The sequence below is a fragment of the Hemicordylus capensis genome, chromosome 1, assembly GCF_027244095.1.
Source record: "Hemicordylus capensis ecotype Gifberg chromosome 1, rHemCap1.1.pri, whole genome shotgun sequence".
Classification (NCBI taxonomy): Eukaryota; Metazoa; Chordata; class Lepidosauria; order Squamata; family Cordylidae; genus Hemicordylus; species Hemicordylus capensis.
In genome coordinates this window covers 328,874,517-328,898,241 of record NC_069657.1, presented here as the reverse complement: position 1 = coordinate 328,898,241, position 23,725 = coordinate 328,874,517, and the positions used below count along the sequence as shown (strand labels likewise).

The 23,725-nt window shown below is 41.6% G+C and overlaps 1 protein-coding gene across 2 annotated transcripts in view; it reads left to right on the top strand.

Annotated features, from left to right (window-relative positions):
* PREP (prolyl endopeptidase) overlaps positions 1-23,725 on the top strand; it is a 116,447-nt gene that overhangs the window by 73,324 nt on the left and 19,398 nt on the right. For both annotated transcript variants that reach the window (XM_053262331.1, XM_053261493.1), the window contains one exon: positions 4,758-4,861. In XM_053262331.1, the coding sequence (XP_053118306.1) occupies positions 4,758-4,861 (104 nt within the window). The remainder of the gene's footprint in view (positions 1-4,757; positions 4,862-23,725) is intronic.

Genomic DNA, 23,725 nt, shown 5'->3' with positions numbered 1-23,725 from the left:
TTCTGTAGCATCTCTGCTGTTTTATGGAATTATGAATTACACTACTGATGGTTGTGGTTGTGTGTTGTAACCTACTTTAAATGGTCAGAGAGATAGTGTATGTTCATGTTTTAGAGCAACTAATTATGGCTCCCTTTTTAGTAGCCTACAAGTAGCCTTTAGTAGCCTACCACCCAGACACACAAGTTTTGGGCGGTATAGAAATATTTTAAATAAAATAAATAAGTGCAGACCATGCTCTTTAAGAAATCTATAAGGCTGTTCTCACAAGCGGCGAGGCTCTCCATGTGGATCCCAGGACTCCCGCCCAGCAAAACCCAACTTCTAAGCCCAGCCTCTGGCCAAGGTTAATGGTGCAAGTGCACACTTAACCCAGCTGCCTTGATTGTGTGCGAGCTCGGGCTGCTTGCAGCCCGAGTGCACACAGAGATGGGCCCTTAGAGTGCCCTTCCCATGGGGTATTCCCCAATGCACTGCTCTCATTACCCAGTGCATTGAGGGATACCCGAAGATAGACACAGTGTCCCGGCCTCCGGAGATCCACTCTGCTCCAAGCAATGCGGATCGTGGTGCACAGTAACGCAACAGAAGAGGAAGAACACCACTTTTTTGGGGGGGGAAGGTGAGTTGGACCCTACCTCCACCTCCCCCCGCTTGCCTGCCCACAGGTCGTGTGAATACCCTTAATGTGTAACAACCTTGGACTTTCAGCATGCTGGTGAGAGCCTTCTGGTTGTTTTGATAAATGACCAGTTCCAACAGTTTTCATTAACGGTAAAGTAGGGATGTGCACATCTGGGGTGGTAGTGAGTGGGCACTTTAAATGGAGAGAGGCTTTAAACAGACTGCCCCTTGGTTGCGCCTCCACCACCCAAGTGCGGCATTGTCCATAACAAACAGCCCCGCTGTCTGTCCTTACAAGCAATGCCATGTGGGGGCTTCCTTTTGGGGAACAGGAAGTCCCCTGATCCCAGCATCCCGCAGGTCTCATCATTATGTAAATGGTGTTTCGGCTGGAATTGGAGGCGTCAAAATGCTTCATGTACATCCCTACTGTAAAGTGTTCTAGCTCCTCAGCATTGCTTGAAATGCACCTCCTGTTCCTCCAAGAAAGACCATATGTACATGAACAAAATCTGCAGTCAGATACATCATAATGCCAGATGCATTGATGAAAATGATACATTAATGTGTGCAAAAGTCAAATACAAAGCATGAGAAATTTATATAGACAACATTAGCAATCATGTTTTAGCTGCCTTTATACCCCATTATTGCAGTGACCTGGGGCGGGGGAATCTTTGTGTGTGTTATATTAGTGGCTGGAAAAAATTCTTGTGCAGTTGAGATTTTTTTTTTTTTTAACTCGGGTGGAAAAAAGATTAATCCTTCTCCTCCCCCCGCAAAAAACTAATTGTAGGGACAGTCCATCCAAATTAAGCACTCTTTAAGTCCAATTGATTTTGAAGGAAGAGTTAATATTTTTTCCATTATAATTGATAGGTCTTAAAATGTTCTTAATATTTGACTGGATTGTGACCAGTGTTTGTACTAAATGTAAATAGTTCAGTTGTCAGCATTATAAATAATAATTCAGTGGTGATTTGCAACTTCTGATTATCAATATCCTCTGTTCTCTTACTCCTGTTCTAGACCAGTGTTTGTACTAAATGTAAATAGTTCAGTTGTCAGCATTATAAATAATAGTTCAGAGGTGATTTGCAACTTCTGCTTATCAACATCCCCTGTTCTCTTACTCCTGTTCTAGAGGCAAGACGACAGGAAAGGAAATGAGACAAGCAGTCATCCTCAGTGCTGCACCACAAAGACTAAGCTGCTTTCATGACTCCCTAAGCCATTAGTTGCTAGATCATGTGTGGATGCTACAACCAGGTGCAGTGCCCATGAGACACCCATGGAGACAGGCACCTTAAACCCCAAAGAATACAGTACAGCCACTGCCCAAGAGTACATCATTTCTCTGTTGAGAGAAACGCTATTCTCGGGGAGAGACACTTCCCATGAATGGGAATGCCGGGTACCTATTGCATGTGAATACATTATCCATACTTGGTATAACACTTGAGAACTTCTGTCTCCTCTTCATTCTTACTTGGGCAAGTGCCCAATTACAAGCCTAAACTAAAATAGACAAAGAGGATAAATGCATAATATTATGTCTGAGCAGAATTATTCAGTGGGCATCTCAAACTTTTGCCATTACATATTTCAAGGCAACTGTGCTAAGGGCAAAGAAAGGCTGCTTTCCCAAGCTATCAATTAGGCTAGAAAAAGCAGGTCTCTGGTGAGGGACATGCGTCTCCTATAATTGCATGGATCTCCCTCTCGATAACTTTCTTTAAGGCTCCAAATGTCTAGTATTGCATGAATGTGGTGAGATGCTCTTGATGAGATTCTTGGATTTTGCAACCTAAAGAACAATAATAAGAAACACAATAACAAAACTGGCCTCATTTAAGATGATATCTTTGCATAATTTCTTTCTATATGTAAAGTTTACTTAATACAAACAAGTATTCTTTGTGAAGATCCTGAAGCCTTGTGAGCAAATGAAATTTATTTCTTGGAGAAATGTCCACTATTGCATACCTGCCAACATGTCCCTTTTTCCCCATTCATCTGGAATGGGCGAAAAGGGGACACGTTGGCAAGTATGTGTATTGCAAATATGGAATGGCTAAAAAATGAAGAATAATATTGTTTGCCATGCATAGTCTAAGAAAGTATTTAAGGATTTAGTAAGGCGTTTTAGTCATTACTAATCAAATAGCAAAATCTGTGCATTTCCTAGATCCCTGTATATTGTTTTGAATGGACTGGTTTGGTAAATGAATTGACATTATCCCCCCTCCACCCCCAGTTGAATCTGACAAAAAAAAATTATGAGTGATTCCATGATACATGGAGCTCCTGTAGCACACAACATTTTGTTACACTTTTGCGCTAGGAACAAAGAAAAACTTAAAGCTAATTCTTGTGAATGTAAAATATCACTGCACAAGCAGTTAAACAAAACTTGACAGAAAGTAGGTATAATGTAATTACACTGAATATGAATTTTGGCATTCAGATTTCTGGTCACACGAATACCTAGCAGGGTCCCTCTAATTTTTTTCATCTCTGTGCGGAATGAATTTTGTTCTGGGTGGCAGTATGAAGACAGTGTGCACGCACCTGCGTTCAGAATAGGGCCTTCCTGATTCAACCTGAGCGGGATCTAAAATGAACTGAGCGGACATCCAAAAACTTGTGAGCACACATGCATGCCTTAGATGGAACAGTGATACCTAGGGAAAATTCAGTATGAGAAAGGAGACTGAAACCTGTATCCCCCATCCCCATGCATCTGCTTGGAGGACATACCAAGCCAGTATAACATTGTTGGAAGTTCTTGTGAGTATCTGTTCATGCTTGTTGGTATGAACATCAGCATCCACTGTGATCTAGGAACTAGGGAGACAGTAGCAAGCATAACCAGGGATGTGCACCGACAGGTTTGGAGGCCCTTTTATGGGCCTCCAAACCAGTTCGAATGTTGCCCGGCTCAAGGGTTCAACAGCGCAGGTGTGTGTGGCTTTAAGGGCGGGGGAGGATGCACTCCCCCCCTCCCCCGCACCACGTTTTTCCCACCGCCACACATCTTGATAGAAGCCCATCAGGGCGGCGACCTACCTCCCTGCCACCCCGCTCTGACATATCTGGAAGTACCCAGAAGTAGCAGCTGCGACTGCGCACGCTGCTCACGGGCGCACGTTGGGTGCGTGAGCATGACATACATGATGTGCACGTACAGTTGCAGCTGCTACTTCTAGGTATTTCCAGATAATGTCGGGGTGGGGTGGCAGGGAGATACACTGCAGCCCCGACGGACTTCTAGCAAGACGTGCGCTGGCAGAGTAAACACAGCTGTGGGGTGGGGGAGTGCATCCTCCCCTGCCCTTAAAGCCACCACCCACCCCCGCCGTCGAACCAGCCCCCTCTGGTTCCGTGCACAGCTCTAGCACTTGCATATGTTCCTGTTCTGCAGTGAAAAATAGTATCACTTTAAACAAAACACTTCTTTATCAAGTGGAGATGGAAGAGTGTATGAGAAGAGACCAATTCTCTGCAATTGCTACAACCAGAAACAAGGGTCACCACCCAGTGGAAAGAAACTTTGTTTTGTGCCATACCAGGTCATTGGAAGTTGTGATCTACTAGCTGTTTGTAAGGCACATAATAAAACATTCCATCCTATTGGGGTCTTTAGTTAGCGAATACCAGTAAGAGTAATGATGTTATTACTCAAAGACAAGTTGATGATTAGAAACAAAACAACACTTTGTATTCTAAAGTAGATTTTTGTTAAAAGCAAGAATGCTAATGTGTTGTTAGAAGATGTTTTACTAGGCTTTTCTAGCGGGAACAAGGCTTCGGCCATCATTTATATTCCTTGGTTCCCCTTTACATTAATCTTAACTGTTTCTTGAAAGATAAGAATTCTAGCAGACCAGAAAAATCATCAGCTTGATTAAGGTAGGCAGGTTCTACATTAGCTAAAAAGTACATTAAGAGTTGATAAATTATTCTAAATGGTTATTAATGTTGTATTTTGTAAGCTTTCATATATATACAGCCAAATAAATGAGCACTTTGGGGCGTGACCAATCATCTGGCCATATCTATGAAGCCTTACGAGGATTCCCATAGTTCCTGTTCAGTGTGCAGAAAACTGACAAAGATTAATTGTGTTCTAGGTATTATTTACCACTGTGATTTGACCAAAGAAGAATTGGAGCCAACAGTCTTCCGAGAGGTCACAGTGAAAGGATTTGATCCTTCAGCATATCAGACCGTGCAGGTAACTACACAAAAAAGATATTATTTTGTACAAGTTCTAATGATATGTTGTAGTGTTACAAAGGTTACAAAGGTTACAACTGACTGAAATAACTTTATCTGGGCTGATGCTGCACTATCACAGCTTGAGATGGAAATCCTTAAAATGGATCAGTAGGATACATTTTATTCCATATAGTTCCATCCTCATTGGTATACATTTACTGCATATTGGTGCACATTGTTGCATATTGATATGTGTTAGTAATATGGTATATTTAGATCTCTCACTTTTGGTAACAATTGCCTTTAAAACAAAACTGTTACATCAGCAAGAGGCATCATGAAGTCTGTACTTTCATCATGCTGTGGTGTTTTGCTGTGGTGTTTGCTGTTAGTCTTGTTCTATAGTTTAGTTTAAGTTGCACTGACATCAAGAGACCTTCGTTGAGACAATTCCAGAATAAGTTCGTTAATAGGGTTGCAACTTCAGGCTTCAGCAGGAGGTTTGCTTGCCATTTCTGCTGCAGTGGATTGTTGATTGCTCAGGTGTCCAGCTTCGGTCTAGATTTGTCCATACCTTCCTCATAGCAAATCTCTGCCATCTGATGCATGAGCTGCTGGAAGCACTGCTTCTGTGCTTCTGCCTCAACAGAGGGCTACAGCTGCTCCCATGTCCCCCTCAGCAGACTAAGGTCCACGCCAAGCCCAGCTGGAGCAGAGGGGGAAGATTGAAGGAAGTTGGTTGTTGGTTTGTTTTTGTCACACTTCTGTAATTTCAAAATGACTAACAGGATGCATTACAAATTCATTCATTAAAGTTTGAAGTACACAGATAAAATTCAAATCCTACTGCCAAAGAAATAAACCCCAGTACAGTTTAAAATTGATTGCCCATTCAGAAGGCACTGATACGGGCCTCAGTGCTCCTGCTGCATGTCCATATCTCTTGCATGGGAGTATAGTATCATAGATTTTCCATCTTTGACTATAGCTGTAGTTGAGTATGGTAGGCTAAAATCTAGGGATCTGATGTAGCTTAGGCAGCTCTGTCTTAACAGCTTTTTTCCTACCTTTGCTCAATGAAAATATCAATTCATAATCATATAAACCATAACCATGTGGCAGTATCATAACATAGGAAGAGCCATGCTTGATCAGACCAGAGGTCTATCCAGTCCTTAATCCCATGTCTTACACTGGCCAATCAGATATTTCTGAAGCAGTCCACAAGTACGGCATGAAGGCCAAAGGACTCCTGAACTGTTGCCCCCAGCAACTGGTATTCAGTGGCATGCTAGTGTCAGACTGATCCTGCATAAATTTATCTAATACCCCTTTAAAGCCATCACCACATCTTGAGCTGGTACAGATGATAATTGCAGCCACTTGTCAAAAGTGTAGTCATGAAGAGTCTATTATTGCTTAACACTAATGAACCATGAGATTTCATTTTTCTATATTCAGGAATGAAGAAGTCCTATCTTGTTTCTTGCAGAAGGACATGGTTGCGTGACTTTAAATACTATGTTTCTAAGTTCAGTAAGATGGCCATAATTGAATTCAGATACCCATGTAATTAAAATGTTTCATTGTGAAGAGAAACCTCTGGAGTATCTTAGGTTTAAATATTTGTGGAATCTAAAGTTACTTCTCACTTGCATGAATTCCCTGCTTAAAACTATACAGACGTATTCAGAGAATTTAACATGATTCTGCGTGTCATCCATTCCCTGTGGCTCTTCAATTGCTTAGAAGGGAAAGAAAGACCCCATCCCTGTCTGCAGACAGGAAAGGGGCCTTTTCTGCTTCTGAGAGGCCCAGAGAGCTGCTGGCAAGTAGGAGCGAGGGCAGACAGCGGGAGGAGAGGGCAAGCTAGAGAGGCAGTCCCAGACAGTACTCATTTGAGCACTCTTTGAATGTTGGGGGTATTCTTTTGCAAATTTTTGGTACTCATGGGTACCAGAGTACCACTTGACTTTGAACCTCTGTTCAAAGCGATAGTCATTCATGGATTAAACTTGCAGCTGTTCCAAGTCAGAGTTCAGCCACTTCTATATTGGCAAGATTATAGGTGCTGAAAAAAGGGTAAGTCCAGTTGTGTTGAATCTATTGTCAATATGGACAGTGGAATTATTTTTGATGGAGAATGAGTTTGGTTGATGATGGTTGATTAGGGAAAAGAGTCTGTTTTTTAAAATGAAATCTAAGGCTGAAGACAGGCGTGTTATGAAAAAGTGTGCAGTGTGTTCAGCCATGCTCTCCCATTCACAATGGAACTGTCAAAGGAGCACAGCAGCAAATTTAATGGTGGTTCAAACTTGTCATTCTTGCCTGTCCCTGCTTGCTCCTTCGCTTGCTACCACTGCTGCTGCTTCGGGCTGATCAAAGCTGACAAAGCAGCCTTGTACATTAAGGTGTTTTTGTTCGTTTCCTCAGCCAGGGGTGGAAATGGTGATAGCAAGTAGGAGGGGCAAGACTGACAGGCTTAGACTGGCATTCAGTTCACTGGTAGGCACATCTGACAGCTCCACTGTGAAGAAGAGAGCACAGTATGGCTGAAGAAGACACTCTGAGCCACCTTTTTCTATTAAATCTATCTCAAGCCTAATGTGTTTCTTTTTTGTTGCTATGAATTAAATTTTCTTCTTTATACACCACTCACCACTAACCTCTGTAGCTGACAGATCTTTTTCTGGGGAAACTACAGATACCTTTGGCACATCAGGTCATAACTACAATATGTCAGATGAGAACTGAGATTAAGTTTATGTAGGAACAGCGAAGAATAAAAGGGTGAAGTATAGGCAGGTTAAATTCAGAATGGACTGCCAAATAGGACTTGCAAGGAAGTAAAAGGGTGAAGCAAATTATTAAAGCTAAATTATTGTTTTGCCTGTAACTGGATCTAATGGGAAAAGCTGGAACATGTTTCATTTATTAGGACTTGATTGTGTCATATCCTTAATAGAAACCTTCAGTTTCAGTGGTCTGGGTCATATAGTGAGGTTAATATCATCTCCTTTAGTGTCCACTTAATAATATGGGACTCAATATTTTTGCACAGAAGTGGAAGTGAATTTAGAGTCATCCTCAGCCCTTGCATAAAATTACCAGAGTCAAACCACTTAGCAGTAATCTTGACAAGGTTAAGCGTGAGTGAGAAGTGACTTTAACTGGCAAAGTTGTAGGATAAATTTGTTCACAAAATCTCCCACACTATTTCTAGATCTTACTGTCCTTAGTAGTGTGTCACTTTGTAATTAGATGTATCAGTTAACTTAAAATATAAAATAAAAACCCTTTAGTAGTATGTGTACTAGTAAAGTTCATGATTGATGCAGGGGACTTTAGGAAGGATATATATAATTTATAAATACATTGTTTTCTGGTCTTTAGAGCTACTTTTCAATGACTCGGTCATCCAGCTAAGGAATGTTATCCTTCATATGATCCAAAAGGTTCTAAGGGATGTTATCCTTCATATGATCCAAAACGTTCATATTTCAGGACGCATGTCTTACACTTTGTTCTTTGGGAAGTTGTTCTCATCTTGTCTTAAACTTAACTTTTCTTTAGCACAAAATACTTAGTCTTAAGGAGTACATAGATGCTGGCTAATCTCTTTTTTTCCTCCAGCCTAATGATGTAACTTAGTTTTAGGGCATCAAAGCTACATAATATTTGTTAAGAATGCAGGGCTTGTGATGTGTTCCACTATGCAGCAGTCAAGCTCTCTACTCTAAAGTTGTGCCAAATATTTTCCAGTTGTGATTTTTTGATAAAAACCAATCATTTTGGCAAGGAAGAAGCCTCCCCCCCACCCCCGGTGGCAACCCCCCCCCCAACCCCTACTAAATTGTACATAAATTTCATCTTTGTTCTTGTTCAGCAATGCTGTTTCTCCTGTTACTGCTTCAGGCGTTTCTTTTTTTTAAGCTGACTGTTGCTGCTTCACTTATCCTTGATTAGTCACATGGCTTATCTCATCCAACCAGAGATAATGTAGTGATGACATAATGCTGCATTCCCACATAATAGGGGATCGCGTAGTGAATTGTGTGTATATGTAGTCATCAGATGTAGCTTTGTTATAATATTGCTAAAGACAAGTGCAAGTGAGGACAATACCTGAATGCAGTATTTTCTCAAGCACTGCCAGTGAAGAAACCTTTTCAGCAGTGCTATAAATGCTATGCAAGTAGTTTTGGATTCAGCTCTGCTTTCATTCATTTTTATGCAGTTACAAAACAACTGCTTCATTTTTCTCCCTCTTGTTGGTCTTGTTAAAACTCATTAAAATCTTTAGCTCTGATGTTTTCTATTTTTAGGCAATTGATATATTGCTAGCAGAGAGAGCAAATATAATAAGCTGTTTCTAGAAGACAACAATTTATTTTCTTGACAACTTTTCAGTGCTACTTAATTAGAACTTTTCTTGTGTTATACCTTTCTCCAAAAGACCTGTGATTGCAGTTCTTACAGTAAGTATGCATATTTCTTCAAGCACTGTTGTGACTCCAAGAGTGTTCCACTGTTTTAAACAACAAAGAGAGAAACTTGGAGGCCTTCAACCAAAGGTAAAATGAAGAAGAGACTGGTCCCAAGACTGGGGATTAAAAGCAAACTCTATTCAAGATCAATTCATAAAGAAACTTATCATTTCATAAATTGCTCTTGAAGACAGTTTGCTTCTAATCGCCTTGGTCTTGGGTGATTAGATGCACAGGAGGACAGAGAATTCTAACAAACTAGCTTTTTGTCATTGTTGCATAATAAGCGTTAACTTCTACATTTCACTTTTCAATACTACTACACAGGAGCCCTGTCTTCCCAGTGGCAGCCCAAGACTTTGGCACACCTCCATTTTTGTGTTCAGCAGTGGCAGCAGCCACTATTTCACTGGACATGAATGTGAGGACATAAGTGAACACCCATCATTGCTGCCTCCTTCTCCTGGCTCAGAGTGCATCCTGTTACCTCCTTCATAATGAAATGAAAGAGGAAACTATGGAAGGGCAATGAAGTACAGGAGATGCATTATAGTAGTCTCCTTATCTTCTGTGCTTTCTACAGACAACTGGAAACACTCTATAGAGCATGTCCTATACTCTGTTGCCCTTTCATAGTTTCTGCTTCCATTTCCTTACTAGCCCAGTGCTAGGGAGGGAGGAATAAGGTAGCAGAGGAGCAGCTCTTTGGAGAGCACTGGCTATTCCACTGCTCAGCTGGCTTCCAATAGCAGCAGGTAGTAGAGGAAACAGGGTGAGGCAGTGGGTGGGAGAGCATCTTGCTTTCCTGCTGGCACCTAAAAAACCTGCTGGTTCAAGCAACTGCCTCACCTTGTGGAAGGCTCGCTCCTGTATCCTCAGTTGCATCTGGAATATCCAACCTTTCAGCTGAGATGATCATCCTGTTTGTTTGTTTTTTAAAGTGAATATTCCACTGCCTGCAATATGTCATGTGCTGAATAGGAAAGAGAATATACATCCATGGAAGAAAGAATTTTGCTCCCAATGGCTGAATGCAAGGTTGCTTAATGGAAAAGAACGTTTTATTTATTTATTTATTTATTTATTTATTTATTTATTTTTGCATTTTTATACCGCCTTTCGTTAAAATATAGCCCCAAGGCGGTTTACAAAACATAAAACATACAATAAAAACAACATGCTAAGAGTATAAAAACATATAAAAACAGGCATAAAACAATATACGTTGAGGTTTGAGATTTGATTCCAAACCTGGATTCAAATGCCTTTCATTAAGATAGTGTTGGATTGAAGTATATCTCCTCAAATCCATAGAATTGATCCTAGCTCTCACAAATTGCTTACTGTATACGTAGCATAATAGGTATTCAGTACTTAAAGATATTTAATGGCTATTTAAAGGAAAGCTTTTATAATCTTTTAAAGTTTGGAGTTCTCTGAATAAAAATGTTATGTTTCACCATAAGTAATTCAATTTACTTCCTGGTAGTGGCCTGGAGCACTTTTTATCAGCTTCAGCTGATATCAGCTACTCTCCTTTCAGGAGGTTATTGACTTTAAAACAGTGGTGCATATGCTCATAACCTCCAGGATCAACTGCTGTAATGCACTCTACATGAGGCTGCCTTTGTAAATAGTCTGGAAACTACAATTGGTACAGAATGTTGCAGCCAGACTGGTCTCTGGGACAACTTGAAAGGACCATATAATACTGATTTTTAAAACATAATGACACTGGCTGCCGATACGTTCCCGAGTGAAATACAAAGTGCTGGCTATTACCTATAAAGACCTTAACACCTTGGGTCCAGAGTACTGACAGAGCCTCTTCTTTGTCATGAATCCAGCTGCCTATTAAGATCATCTGGGGAGGTCTGGTCAGGGGCATATCTAGGGGTAGGGCAGGCAGGGCACGTGCCCTGGGCGCCACTTGAAGGGGGGCGCCATTTTGTAAATTTTTTTTTTTAAAAATGGCTGCCAAAAACAAAATGGCCACCGTGCATGCTCAAATAGCCTCTGTGAGGCTCTAGGTCATGCCAGGCTTTGCAGAGGCCATTTGAGCATGCATGGTGGCCATTTTGTTTTTAGTGGCCTTTAAAAAAAAAAGATTATTTTTAAAAACGGCCACTGTACATGCTCAAATGGTCCCTGCGAGGCCCTAGAGGCCAGCAGGGTGAGGGGGAATCTTTGCAAAAAAAACCCAGCCTTTAGGAAGCCCCCCAAAGGGGCTACGAGTAAAAATAATAATAATAATAATATAATATAAGACACTGTACACATATTCAGATTGGCACTATGTACAGAGAATCAGGGCTTGTGACTTCTGAGCTGATGCTTAAGAGCTAGGATTGTATTCATTTGCTCTTACTTTGCTTCTTGTGATAAGTGAGTTAAATGTGATATCTTGCTAATATGGCTATTAATCGTGAGTTTGTCTTTGAATCAGTGTAAAACCCTTAATATTAAGGCCCACTGGGAGTTTCTTGCTCTCTTTCTCTCATTTTAACTGTCTTTCTGAAAGACTAGAATATATTCCAAGCAGTGACACAGTTTACTCTGCATATCCTTTAATTATTTACAGAGTATCTGGGAAAAGTCAAATTCTCCATTGATTTTTAAAACTTATGTAATGGTGATGCTACAATGCATAGTAGAGAATTAGCCAGGCACTTCTGTTTAGTTTTCCAAGTACATCTCCACATAGTATTTGGGTATTTCATGAGCCCCCACATACTGAAATTTGTAGTTTTCCAGCATTTTTTGGTCTGGCTAAGTCCACTGCTAAATAGTTTTTGAAATATTAAAAGATTAACGAGCTTGACTTGTATTTTTCAGCTGATATTATGGTAAAATTATCTGAAAGATGGGTGTCAGATGCTTGGACAGGGGGTGCAATTTCAGTGTTTTCCCTAGGCGCTATTTTCCCTAGATACGCCTCTGGGTCCGGTTATGGTTGCCACCAGCTTGGTGGTGACTCATGACCAGGGCTTCTCTGACCTAGTCTCCTTTTTTGATTTCAGTTTTCAAGCAAACATAAATATGCGTATACAGATTGATTTCATTTCCATTGATTAACAATTAGCACAGTAATGTTTCATGTGGCACCAATATTCCCAAGGCAGCTACAAGTTCTGAAAGCAACTTATCTTTAAGCTCTTTTTTTAAAAAATCAAAATATTTGTATAAAGAACTTTGAAAAAAAGTCCTTAATAGACAGACACCTGGATAACTTTGGGGTGTTCTTGTTTTAGGCCAGGGCTTGAGAAATCCCAGGTGCCAGCTTCTCATGGCACCTAGAAATTTTAGCATGGTGCCTGAATCAGACAATGGATGGATGCAAGTTGGAGGCAGCAAGAAGAAGGAAGGGGTGGTTTGCTCCCTCCTCCTGCTCACAACTGCAGTCTCTCATTCATGTTGGCTAGCGCTACAAATATACAAGCACTTCCTGTTAAGAAATGAGAGTGGGGAAATCCAGGTTTCACTTGGCTGCCTGCATGATGGCTTCTGCCAGTAAGAGCACTTTTCCACTTGAAATGCTTTATTATTATTTATTTAATTATTATTTGTATTTATTATTTGTTTGTTTGTTGGTGTATGACTACAAAAATAACGTGTGTGTGCACTTTGTATATGCACATAGAAGGTCAGAAGAATGGGCATAGATTCGCAACCTTTAGGCACAAGGTCCCCATGTTGATTATTGAAACTATGTGAATTATAATGATCCCCTGAAATCCCAGTGATTTTTAATCTTGGGTGAATTAAATATGATTTTACGGTTCCACTGTAAAATGAGTCTAGCTCCTAAATTTTTGAGCTGGCTTCTTAAATCCAAAGAAAATTTGTCAGGGCCTGTATTAGGCCATGTAATGCTTGTTGAATGAACAGGAAGGAAAGCCTCTGTGGATCATTGTTATAATTAGTGATAAGTGAACTTCCCTCAGCTCAATTCAGAACTGAGCTTGGTAAATCAAGCCCTTTTTCATAAATCTGAAAATAATTCATTCTCCCCCGCCCAACCCAGTTCCAAATGTGGGTGCTTAGCTGCAGCCCAGACACAAGAAGCCATGCATCATGTGAGCACCTGCTGCCATGACAACATTCAAGGTGCCAGTGGTGGGGGAACCACCCCTCAAATTAAGATCTGACCTGGAGAAGAACTTTTAAGAGTCCATAATACAATCAAGCATTGTGTTTTTGTTTTTTGAGAGAAGTAATTGTGAACAAGGGTACCATCAGTAGTTGTAGCTACAATTATAACTAGCACCTATAAACTTGCAAAGTTAGGAAGTGCAAGATAAATCCTTGCTCTGTTGAAGTCAGTAACAAAAACCTATCGACATCTGTGGAGCTAGGATTTTTGTGCGGTTTTCAAAAGTACTGGCAGTGTGCACTGTCACTCAGATTTCACTGGAACTGCATCAGGGCTGTAGCTATAACTGAGCAGGTCCTATTTTCTTCATTATCTCCCTCACTCCGATGGGTGAACATGGGCCCCCTCTCCCCTAGCTACGCCCCTGAACTGCATATATATACATAATGGATTGTTATAGTGGTTTGGAGAGGTGGAGGTAAGATTTCTTGTTTGCAGTTAACTGGTTTTTGCAGTGTTCTGCCACTGTCAAAGTAACACATGCAGTCTAAATTAGTACAAAACTAGCTTTAGGAAGTGTACAGCCAGGCAAAATGGCCATCCGCCATTTTGAGAGGATACAAGTAAAAGTTTTGTTGAAGCAGTTATGTCTCTGAGCAGGACAGAACTGAACACATCAATTTTAATTTGCCTGGGTCATCAAAGAGGTCATTACTTTTGTACAGCTTTTGGACAGAGTTAAAGTGGTGTGAAATCCAATCCTCTGGTGTAGATGGGAGAGGCGTATTTTGTAACAAGTCCCATAAGGTTTTTGTCTTTAAGAGAACATGAGTTATAGATGACCTTCTTCAAACAGTGTTCATTGGTGCTATGTCTGTATAAGAAATAGCATTACATGGTATTAATTCTAATAATGACAATGCTCCCTGAGTCAGGGAAGATAATTGTATGCCTAGTAAATGAAAGAGGGTTTTTGTTTCTGAAATTAGATCTTTAGAAAGCAACAGTCTTTCTTTGCAGGAGCGACTCAAGTTTCTATCATTTGTCCCTGCTCCCTATAAAATGTATGTATTCATATCTGTTTCCTGTATACAGTGTAGTTAGCATGGGAGGGCAGCACACAGACTCTGTGTGTGTGTGCGTGTGTGTGTGTGTGTGTGTGTGGCTGTAGAAATTGTTTCAGAGAAGCTATTGTAAATTATACATGAGTGCTGTTCTTCCTCACATGACATGTTAATATGTCTTAAGATGTGACCTCATATTGTCCAAAGAGGCCTTAGGTTTAGTTTTAAAGATTCTTACCACATCCTCCATTGTCTTGCACATCAGCTTTGCCAGAAGAATTTCCCCTATCATGGCAGTCCTGTGTAGAAGCTGTGACTTGCTATCAACCACTTAGCATGGGGCGAGGGGTGATTAAAAGGGAATTCTCTGTACTGATGCTGTACTTTAGGCATGGTTGCTGGTGTTGTCATAAGATCTTTCACATGAACAGCCTCATCCATATGTGTGTATGTTTAAGTATTAGAGCTCCTATACTGCAGTGCTCATGTCAGCACTGTTAATGTTTGTTGTTAATGCTAATAACCCCCCTTCCATCTGTGGTACAGTCGTTATAATACAGCAGTAAAATACATAAAGTAAAGTATGCCGTCAAGTCGATTTCGACTCCTGACACCCACAGAGCCCTGTGGTTTTCTTTGGTAGAATACAGGAGGGGTTTGGAGTAATAATTCACTCCCTTCAGCATGTGTTTAAGTAGTTGTGAGGAAAGCAATTGGTTTGAAAATTCTGTTCCCAGTTTAGTTGTTTCTGTAGTACACTCAGAACTGATTCATGTATGCATAGACATGCACTGATTTCCTGAAATTAAAGTGTGAAATCCTGCCATTGAAAAATATGCTGGAAAATATTATGTTCTGGCATTTGATCTATGCTGGCTTACACACCGAAGCCAACACACATTATAGTATATTCTCAGTCTTTAATCATAAATAATAAAGACGTCTCTAACTGCCTTGAGTCCTGGTTATAGGCAGTATATAAATGTTTGTTTAATTAATTAATTAATTAATTAATTAATCAAATGAATAATAAGCTGTATCAGACATAATAGATTATGGGGAAATGGAAATTCCCAGAAGGGAAAAGGAAATAGAAGTGGTAATTAACTGAGGGCCCTCTAAATGTAGTAAAATGTAGCTCTGTTTTCATTTATTTTGAACTTGAACTTGTTAGTGTTCACTAATGGGCAAGTATATCATACACCCTTAATTATAACAAGGAACTGGTTTGGCAGGGAAGCAACCTGCCTAGAGAGCAGGAGGCTATTGGTTCGAATCCCCACTGCTGTGTTTCCCAGAATATGGGAAACTCCTATATCGGGCAGCAGCGATATAGGAAGGTGTTGAAAGGCATCATCTCATACTGTGCTCCAGGAGAAGGCAATGGTAAACCCCTCCTGTATTCTACCAAAGACAACCACATGGCTCTGTGGTCGCCAGGAGTCGACACAGACTCAACAGCACAACCAACCAACCATGATATAACATGAGGTGCTATAGTAAGATGAGGTTAGTGGTATAATACAAACAGAAGTTGAGAAAAATCTTCTAAAGTGTGAGTCACTCCTAAGAGGCAAGAGGTGAGAAAAAAGCATATATCTGAGATTATCATTTCCATGATCTCCTCACCCTCCACCCCCTATGTTTGTTTTTCTTTATTTTGTTCCTCCTCATTTTTCTTGTTTTTCTAAATGGAACAAGACTGTGTTCCATTTAGGAGAGGAGAGCTAGTCTTGTGATAGCAAGCATGACTTGTCTCCATAGCTAAGCAGGGTCTGCCCTGGTTGCATATGAACGGGAGACTTGATGTGTGAGCACTGTAAGATATTCCCCTTAGGGGATGAAGCCGCTCTGGGAAGAGCAGAAGGTTTCAAGTTCCCTCTCTGGCTTCTCCAAGATAGGGCTGAGAGAGATTCCTGCCTGCAACCTTGGAGAAGCCGCTACCAGTCTGTGAAGACAATACTGAGCTAGATAGACCAATGGTCTTACTCAGTGTATGGCAGTTTCCTATGTTCCTATGTGTTCAAAGTATATCTTAGACAAGTATCTTGATAAGACAGAAATACTGCAACTTAGAATGAATCCACACAATAAACTACAGCTTTTGCCCAATTACCTTGGACTTATGCACACCTGGGTTCATGTGGTAAATGTCCCCTGGAAGTACATAGGTGCACTGATACATGACATTGCCATAGGTGAGAAGAATCAAAATGGTTAACACTTCATTTGTTGCTTCTGATTCACCTGATAGATCTGTGTGAACCAGTTAATGCAGTTGTCACTATCAATTTATTAAAATTGGTATCATAGTTGGCAAATAGTATTTGCATATACATTCAAGAGGCATTTAAGTGTGAAGATTTTTCATTTGATAATTCATTTGAGATTTTTATTTCATTTGATAAATAAGGTGCATCCCAAGTGCTGGAGCCTGGAAGGAAAGAAAGCATAAGAATATAGGGATGGTTTTGAAACTTTCACCTTTACAACAGGATAAGTACATCTGAGATTAGATTACCAAGGGTGAAGGTGACTCTCTTGAAATAGTTCTGCCATCATTAATGGCAAGAAGTGCTTGCTTATAAGAATGGAAAGGGTTTTTCTATAAAGCAGACTTTAGCTAGTATCCAGATTCACACAGCACTAAAGCAGTGGTGGTGTTCTGGTGCTATGGAAAAATGTCATTTTCTCAATCGCCTCTTCCCTCTAAGGCCCACTGTGACTCCCAAAAATATGACCCTGAAAGTTGTAGAGCCTTCAGGGACATATTTTCTGAGGGAAAGGGAAATCAAGGAAAATTGCTGGTCCCCCATAGCACCAGTGCTTTGTTAGTCTGGATTAGGGGTGTGCATGAAGCATTTTGTACACATACAAGGGGAGGGTGGAGAGCAGGCACTTTAAAAGGAGGAAGGTAGGTCTTAGGAACATAGGAAGCTGCCATATACTGAGTCCGAGCATTGATCTATCTTGCTCAGTATTGTCTTCACAGACTGGCAGAGACTTCTCCAAGGTTGCAGGCAGGAATCTCTCTCAGCCCTATCTTGGAGAAGCCAGGGAGGGAACTTGAAACCTTCTGCTCTTCCCAGAGCGGCTTCATCCCCTAAGGGGAATATCTTATAGTGCTCACACTTCCAGTCTCCCTTTCATATGCAACCAGGGCAGACCCTGCTTATAGGGGTGTGCACCGGACCGCGGACCTGCGGTTCGGCACTGGGGTGGGGGGTTCCATTAAGGGCGGGGGGGGGCTTTACTCGTCCCTCCCATGCTTTGCTGCTTTGGCGCCATAATTCGTTTTAAAAATGCGCCGCAGAATCGCTCTCCGCCTGCTCGCCGCTCCTATGGCTCCGGACCAGGGCTCCTTCTTGTCTTCAAAATCGGGCGGCAGGATACTTCCCTGCCGCCCCCGAAGCCCCCTCAAGCCATTTTAGCTCTTTAAATCTCACCCCGGACCGAGTCCTATAGCGCTCGGGTGGGCGGCGGGGAGATGTCCGTCCATCTGCCCGCCCCCTTCCCTGCCTTCTGCAAAGTGCAGGGAGCCTTCTGTGCGCGCGTGCGCAGAAGGCTCCCTGCACTTCGCAGAAGGCAGGAAAGGGGGCGGGCGAAGTTCAGGGAGCCTTCTGCGCACGCGTGCGCAGAAGCAGGGAGCCTTCTGCGCACGCGCGCACAGAAGGCTCCCTGCACTTTGCAGAAGGCAGGGAAGGGGGCGAGCGGACGGACGGACATCTCCCCGCCGCCCGCCCAAGCACTATAGGACTCGGTCCGGGGCGAGATTTAAAGAGCTGAAATGGCTTGAGGGGGCTTCGGGGGCGGCAGGGAAGTATCCTGCCGCCCGATTTTGAAGACAAGAAGGAGCCCCGGAGCAGCGAGCGGGCGGAGAGCGATTCTGCGGCGCATTTTTTAAACGAATTATGGCGCCAAAGCAGCAAAGCGTGGGGGTTGAGTAAAGCCCCCCCCCCTTAATGGAACCCCCCACCCTAACCCTCCCGAACCAAAACCACCCCTTGTCCGGACCGGTTCGGAGGCCAGTAGAATGGCCTCCGAATCGGTCCGTGCACACTACTACCTGCTTAGCTAAGGGGACGAGTCATGCTTGCTGCCACCTCTCCTTCCCTCCACAATGTAAGGAGGAGGTCTTCCTTCTCCTTACATTGCTCCACGCCACCATGGTGATGTTGGTATTCAATGCTGGGTGGCTGCAGTGCTGCCCCCAGCAGCCCACGTCGGTACATAAACAGTATCTGTGCATGCACAGAAACCCTTTTGTGTGGTCAGCAACACCATGCTGATCACACAAAAGGCATCTGTTCATGCACAGACGCCGTATACAAGCCAAAACAGCCTGCTGGCTGCTGGAGCAGCACTGCAGCCACCCAGCACTGAATACCGACATCATGGTGGGGCGGTGGAGAGCAATGTAAGGAGGAAAAAGACCTACCTTCCTCCTTTTTAAAGCACCTTCTCATCCCCCGTTGAAATTATTCAGCTGAGGCAGGTCGAAGTGTTTCGGCGCCTTGAATTAGAGGCATCGAAACACTTCATGCACATCCCTAGTCTAGATACTGGCCTTTTAGTTCAAAGCAGTGGATATTTATATTACAATGATACTGGTTTTCAGTTTCACTTGGGAGTTTATTCACTCTGCTTGTAAGAAATGTGCCTGTAGTTATTCAGAGTAAATTGCCTTTTCTCAGACAAATTCTCTGCTCTGTCCCTGAGGCATTGCTCAAGAAACTTACAAAGTAGGTGACCCTACCAAAAAAGTCCTTAAAATTTTCAACACATTGCTTTTCAATGCCTGATGAATTTTAATAAGCAATAGATGACCTCCATTGTCATAGACTGATATTCTAGGCAGTAGGTACTATAAAATCTAATAAACAGGCTGACAGTGAGTCAATTTTTTTTCTAGATAAGAGTGACAAAAAATTGAATCGTTTTTGGAAGGAGGAAAGATTTATTCTAGAAGATCCTCAAGGATTTCATAACAAAATGTAACCACAAATGTGAAATAGTTTAAGAGCCTATGCTATGATGTAAGCCATTTTTGGAAGGGTGGTATATAAATCAAATAAATAAATAAAGTGAAGTTAATTTTAAGAAATTTAAACTCACCTTGAATGCAAACTATATAATTGGCTGAATTGTTTTTTATCTTGGTATACTCGTGAGTTCTAAATAGCATTTGTCATGCTTTTAAATAAGCTATTTTTCAGCATAATTTTCAACATTGTATCTCTAAGGCAAAGTGAATAGGACATGTTTTGATAAGAATAATGCTGCATGCAGAAATTGCCTGAGAGGCTTTCTGTTTATGTCCAAGAGGAAAGCCCACCCCAGAACTTCACTGGCCCACTGCGCATCAAGCTGCTGATTCAAGCGAGAGGCACACTTGCTGCTTCCAAACCACTGTACACTCCACCTGTACTGCTTCCAAAGGTGGGGCTGCTTTGTGACTACTAAGGAATGTGTCATCACACTGGCAATGCTGTTCCCATCATTCCACATCACACTGGTTAGTAACCATAGAGCAGCCTTGCATTTGGGAGCAGCACAGGTGGGGTATGTGCTCTCTCAAACTCTTTGGGCACATGCAAGCTAATGCTGCATTGCATTAGAATGTTTCATACATGCAATGATTTGTCAGTCCCTTCTTCCCTTTGTTTCAAACATCTCCCTCCCCAAAATGTCCCTGAGGGCTGGAAGACCCTCAGGGACACATCAAGGCAGCAGGGGGAAGGGGAGAATCAGCAAAAACCATTGCATGCACAAAGTGTTCTAATTCAAGGGCACTACTAGTCTGGATGTCCAGTGTCTTTTAAAAGTAGGGTGGTCTTCCACATGCATCTAATACAATATGTACCTTAAAAATGTACATATTGTAAGGTTGCTTCAAACGTAATTTTTGAAAACTTTGGCACTCGTGGCAATTTAGACAAAGCATATTTGTTAGAAACCTGTTTTGGTTTTTCTTGTCATTTGATAGTGGCTCATAATCAGTGTTCCCTCTAAGATGTGCATAAGATTTTTATGTCTGCTCAGTTTAATTTTAGATCCTGTTCAGGTTGAATCAGGAAGGCACATGTTGAAGGCACCCCTTGATACTACCACCCAGAACAAAACTCATTCTACGCACAGATTGGAAAAGTGAAAGGGAGCACTACTCATAACCATATATGCAAACAAACAAATTGAATAAATACTTTAGTATTTCATAAAGTCGTGTGTGTGTACACACACACACACACACACACACACACACACACACACACAATTCCAAAGATGTAATCTGATTCATCCTCAAGGATAAACAAAGCAGCTTCAAATCATCAGTCATCAAATGTGTTTCAACCCCTTCATTGGTTCTTGTATGTAAAAAGAAATCTAGCTGTTCCAAAGTTCAGGAAGAAATGTCAGGCTTACACTTTTCCATTCGTTCTTTGGGGGAAATATACAACATTAAAATATTTTTATGCAGATCATGTTGAAAGTCTCTCTCTCTCTCTCTCTTTCTAATACCATTCGGATCTAAAAGGGTTTTAACATCATATACTTTCCCCAAAGAACATGCATGGAGGATTGTAAGCCTGACACTTCTTACTATGGAGCACCACATAACTACCCACTGCAGTTGTTAAGAGGACTCAATGTGGAAGCAGAGGGGGAAAAGACAATCAAGATTGCATGTCGCAGTTTAAAAGATACTATTATACTGCAAAGGTGTCTCTGTGTTAGTTTTGTGTCTTCCCTTTGCCTGTTAAGCTATGAGCTGTTGTTTCAGTAATTGCCTGGATCATGGGGTATTCTGACATTAAAGGCTGATTTAATGAAAGGAGTTTGTCTTTGATTTCTTGGTTTCCAGTAATACATTTGCAATAAATAAAACCTTTTTTGATTTTAAAAGTATAAGGCATACTCACTGATCTTCAATGCACCAAACCTCGGTGGTGGGGGCAGTACAATGAGGTTGATGACTTCAAAAACATTTGATTACTACACTTTGTCTCAGCCTCTTTGATATTTGCGTAGAGGGAATTAAACTATTTTCTTTACTTGGTTAAGCAAGAATCAAAAAGAATTTATTCCATGCCTTCGCTGCAGGGCTTCTGTCTGAACTTTTGCGAGAATTATATTTCTCTTCTTTCTCTTTCTCTGCCACCTGGTGGGTTCCTTTCCAGCAACCATTTGCTGCTTGACTGCCAGGCTCACTAATAAGGGATTTTTCTAAATGACCAGTGTCTGGCACTTTGCCTCTGCCAGCATGACGCTGCTTCTGGGCCCCATTGGGTGGGTGGTGAAATGAACTCTCCTGAAGGCTCCTTGATTATTTATAACGATTTTGCTATTTTCTATAACAGCTTTGTTTGACATTTCTATGCATATGACATCTGTAGAAGCTTTTATTTCATCTGAAAGTTTGGAACCCATCCTGAGAGCATTAGCACAGGTTGTTGCTCAGTTCTAGAACAGCCAGAGGGGAGGAAGGGAATTGAATGGTCATCCATTCAATTAGATGACCATGATACAGACATAAGGTGTTAGTTGGCTGGCTGCCATGATACGGACATATAAGGCATTAGTTTGTGTTTATAAACCTATAAGTCCACACCACAGATAGAGATTTTCCCCAAGATGCTTCAACACAGTGGCTTCTCCAGCTGCAGGAAAGAAACTAAAAACCCACCATACCACTAATACCTGTTGCTAAGGTAAGTTATTGGGGGGCGGGGGCAGGCATGAACTGAGCTACCTACTGGGTCTAATTCTTCTCAGCACTGCCACCCCAATACTGGGCCCTCAGTAGCTTCATTGGATGCCATTTTTTTATTACTTCAGCTCTGAATGATTGGTAATAATCAAGAAGACAGTGTTCCTAGTGGGATATTAAGGAAGACCTCTACAATAATTAATCAGGGTGATTTCCATAGCCAACTCACATCACCAGCCATTCTTCCTTTCTTTCCCCCTCAGTTTTTCTGTTCAATACTTCCTAGGAAATAAATACCCCTGAACTTTCTAAATAAAAACACATAGGTTTGCACTATTAATCTCCCAGATCCAATTCCTGTTGTATTGCGTCATATGAGAGACCCCTGAGGTTGAATCATGTGTTGGAATAAAAATAGTGGTTGACATCCTAAATTACTCAATACTATTATGAGAATTAGCCATGCAGCAGGGAAATGACTTGACTAGCAAGCCGGAGGTTGCCAGTTCGAATCCCTGCCAGTGTGTTTCCCAGACTATGGGAAACACCTATATCGGGCAGCAGCAATATAAGAAGATGCTGAAAGGCATCATCTAATACTGTGTGGGAGATGGCAATGGTAAACCCCTCCTTTATTCTAGCAAAGACAACCACAGGCTCTGTCTTTACTATAAGAATTACTCTAAAGGATTTCTTAATTTCAATAGGACTACTCAAGAGTAATATCATCTGGGTGTCAGCACATTAAGGACATATTTCAACCTCAGTAGACCAGCTCCTTCTTGTTATGTTTGTTCTTCATAATAATGTTGCAGCAAAGATGAAGTGAAAATTTCAAACTCTGAAGTTGAAAAGTAATGTCACTGTGACATTTCATTAATATTTTCCCCCATAGCATTAGTTAAGGTTAGCTACCATACTATTTAAGTGAGATACAAGCTGGTGCACAGCAGTGGTGGAGGGCAGTGGCTCACCACAGCACCTCAGGCATCAGGGAGACTTGGGCAGGGCCTGCCTGCACTGGTCCCTCTACTTTAGCTCTGGGTGGAATGAGTTTCGTTCTGGGCGGCAGTATCAACTCAGTGTGTGCACATGTGCATTTAGAATGGGGCCTTCCTGATTCAACCTGAGCAGGATCTAAAATGAACTGAGTAGACATCCAAAAACCTGTGTGCTTACACACACCTTAGAGGGAACAGTACCTGCCCATGCACATATTGGAGCCAACATAGCACATGGACTCTAGATCAGGGTGTATATGGGGGCTGGAATAAGTGCCTGTTCACAATGCCACAGCCCCATGAATTGTAAGTTAATGACCCATAGCAGCTGACATACAGATAACTGCTCATCTGCAGGAGAACAGATTTGGCTTTAGCAAAGCTGCTATGTAGTTGCTTTCTCCTCTTCCACCCTTGCCCTCCTCAGTATCCAGTACTTTATTTTATCTTGCCTTAGCTTGGTTTGCTAGTTTGTCAGAGGTTTACATGGTGTCTGTCACTCTGTTCAAGGCTTTGATACGGATTGT